At 43.2% G+C, this 3,404-nt stretch overlaps 1 protein-coding gene across 1 annotated transcript; it reads right to left on the reverse strand.

Moving 5' to 3' along the window:
- Positions 1-3: 3 nt before the first annotated feature.
- On the reverse strand, positions 4-3,398 carry LOC121026293 (protocadherin gamma-A6-like; the record flags this gene model as incomplete). Its single annotated transcript, XM_040469157.1, has 2 exons — positions 2,835-3,398; positions 4-1,425 (listed from the first exon to the last, which is right to left on the reverse strand). Coding segments are annotated over exons 1-2 (1,452 nt in total), but the record flags the coding sequence as incomplete, so codon positions are not given.
- Between the last annotated feature and the right edge of the window lie 6 nt (positions 3,399-3,404).

Below are 3,404 nucleotides of genomic sequence, written 5' to 3' on the forward strand. Positions count from 1 at the left end.
ACCTCTGGGGTTGTTTTCAGGGATGTAGACAGAATAGGAGGAGTGGGGGAAGGCAGGTGGGTTGTCGTTGATATCTGCCACATTTAGGTAAATAAGTGTTTCTGTAGACAGAGGTGGAATTCCTTTGTCTGTGACTGTTACAGTGATGTTGTACAAGGATACCTGTTCTCGATCTAGTACTGTATTGGTCACTAATCGATAATAATTGTCTACTGATTTTTCCAGTTCAAATGGCATACTTCTTGAGATGGAGCATGTTACCAGGCCATTCAGTCCAGAGTCTCTATCATATACTTGAAAAAGAGCGATTACTGTTCCTGGAGGCATACTTTCAGCAACTGATCTGCTTCCAGATGTAACTACCACTTCTGGTACATTATCATTTACATCTAAGATAGTTATTAAGACTTTTGCTCTGTCAAGTAGACCTGGCCTATCTCTGGCTTCAACATCCAGTTCATAAAAGCTTGAATCCTCATAGTCTAAATTTGCAGAGATCGAGATTTCTCCAGTGAAAACATTCAAGCAGAAAATCTTGGAGATCTTTTCTGTTACCCTCAGGAAGGAATACATTACTTCCGCGTGGACTCCTTCATCCTGGTCAGTAGCATTTACCGACAACACTGGTGTGCCTACTGGCAGGTTTTCAGGAACACTTACACGATAGACAGGCTGAGTAAATACTGGAGCGTTGTCATTCACGTCTAGGACAGTTACCAGAATTCGAGCAGTGCCTGAGCGGACAGGTTCACCGCCATCCACAGCAGTAAGGATGAGGTGGTGAACAGCATCTCCCTCCCGATCCAGGGCACGCTCAAGCACCAGCTCCGGGTATTTGGGCCTATCAGCTTCACTCTGCACGTCCACTGAGAAGTGACTATTCTTGCTGAGTTTGAAGCTTTGAAGAGAGTTCATTCCCACATCCAGGTCATAGACCTCCATTAGTGGAAAACGAGAGGATGGGGGTGCGTTTTCCAGAATTTTCACCTCTAATTCTTCCCTAAAGAATCGGGGTGTGTTGTCATTAATGTCCAGTATTTCCACTTCTATGGGATAAAGATTCAGTTTATCCTCAATGAGGATGTTAAAACTCACCAGACACCGCGCGGTCTGGGCACAGAGCTCCTCCCGGTCTATTCTGTCTGCGGTGACCAAGTTGCCGCTTCGCGGGTTCAGAGAAAAGAGCTGCATCCTACCTCTGGAGACGATGCGGACTCCACGCTCCCCCAGCTCCTGGAGCTCTAGCCCCAGATCGTCAGCGATGTTTCCTACGAAGGAACCTTTGTCCAGCTCTTCAGGAATGGAATAACGGATCTGCCTGGCCCCGAGCCCCCCCAGAATCCCCAGCAGAATAACGAGTACCACTAATCCGCTCTGGTGTTGGCGCTTTTGCAGAGCTGCCATGACAGGCTCCTTATGGACTTCCTGGGGATTGTGAGTAGAGGGAGCAGGTTCACAATCACTTTTTTGTGCTTCTCTGAATTAGAAGCCAAGGTCCATAAACAAGTAGAGGTCAGATGCGAAGCGTTTTAGATTAGAATTTCTGCACAGCTGGAGAGCTATGGTGTCTGATCTGCTTTGTGCTGGAGGATATTACTTGAGTTGTCATTACTTTCCTTGCCGGGATTAGTGAACAGCGACGCTTAGAGTCCTAACTTAATACTGCACCGTTTTTGTGAAACCATCATGCAAAGAATCTTATTTCTGCTAAATCTGCTTAGATGTCACTCATATTTCTCTCCCCAAGAAGAATAAAAGCGCATATTTTGAATACTTTTATATATTCCCGGGAATTTACTACTCATTTTTTGGGGGGTCATGAGCTCTTAGGGCCTTGGAGAAAAGAAATAAGATTATGCTTTTCTGTAAATTTGAATTCTATTCCACCATCATTTATATTTGTCCCATTTTCATTTTTTAATGTTTCACATTTTTATTTAAATTCTAGTTAAGATATAGTGTAATACTAGTTTCAGGATAGATTTTAGTGATTCATCACTTACATGTAACACCCAGGGCTCATCACAAGTGCCGTCCTTAATATCTAGCACCCATTTAGCCCATCCCCCCCCACTTCCCCTCCAGCAACCCTCAGTTTCTTCTCTATAGTTAAGAGTCTCTTTTATTTGTCCCATTTTCAATAAGGGCACCAACAACTACACATTTGGAACCAATTCACCTACTGCCAGTTACAAGTATTGCCACGTTTAGATGTCATCTATTTTATTAACACATAGATTAATAAATGCTCTAGCATAAGCAATATTTCTGTATACTTTTAAAATCATGAAAAGGGGGGCAGTTGGCTGGCTCAATCAGAGTAGCCTGTGACTCTTGATATCCATGTCATGAATTTGAGCCCCATGTTGGGTGTAGGGATTACTTAAATGAATTTTAAAAAACTGTAAAAATAAAATAAAAACATAAAAAGGAAGTGAAAATATATTGTCTACAATGAGAAAACTTGTATTAATATATTATCTACAAAACATAATTTAGGACTGACTGCATTGAAACTAAGTAAACCACTTAAGTGCCTACATTTGTGTTTAATTATATAAGGTTTCCCAATGACAGGGTTATGCTAATATATCAAAAATGTTTCATGATATGTGGTTTTAGATTTAACAAAAATTTCAAGACATCACAAGGCCACTTTATATGAAAGACTGCAACACAGATAAATGAACAAAAAAATTCTAACACCCCTCACACACAAACAATGCCCAGAAAAATCAATAAAACACAATAAAATCAGGGTATAGTTAGCCTGTATACTTTTTATCTATAACCTAATTATACTTATAGAAATAAAAGGTTTTGACGTAACTCACCTGTTGCAAATTGACTGAATTAGAAGTCATTTTGCGATTATCATTATTGGCACTTTCAAACCAAGAGGCTTCATTACATAGAAGATCTTGTGATGGACCATTTTCAGGCTTTATACTGAGAAATTTAAACTCAGTCTCTGAGGAATGTGAGGCAGCACATAGATTGTAAGAATAAGGCAAAGTCCCTTCGCTAAAGTTGGGAATAACCCCAGATCCAGTCTTGGAGCAGACATCAGTCTTAAAGCAGCTCCAGGAGGAAGGGCGGGAGGAGCGTTGCAGGCTCAGCGCAACCGCTAGAATCACTGCTAGGAGAAACAGCACTGAGATCAAGGCCAAGGCCACCACCAGGTAAAACTGCAGCTCAGCCTGGGGGTCAGAGGGCTCCGGACGGTCGCTGACATCCGGCAGCGCCTCTTGTAGGCTGTCTGCGAAAACCAGGAGCAACGTGACAGTTGCGGAAAGGGGCGGCTGTCCTCCATCCCGCACGGCGACCAGCAGGCGCTGGCGGGCCGCGTCCCTGTCACCCAAAGCACGCGCAGTGCGCACCTCGCCCGTGCGCAGCCCCAGGCT

The sequence above is a fragment of the Herpailurus yagouaroundi genome, unplaced genomic scaffold, assembly GCF_014898765.1.
Source record: "Herpailurus yagouaroundi ecotype Mexico unplaced genomic scaffold, PumYag 69793, whole genome shotgun sequence".
NCBI lineage: Eukaryota > Metazoa > Chordata > Mammalia > Carnivora > Felidae > Herpailurus > Herpailurus yagouaroundi.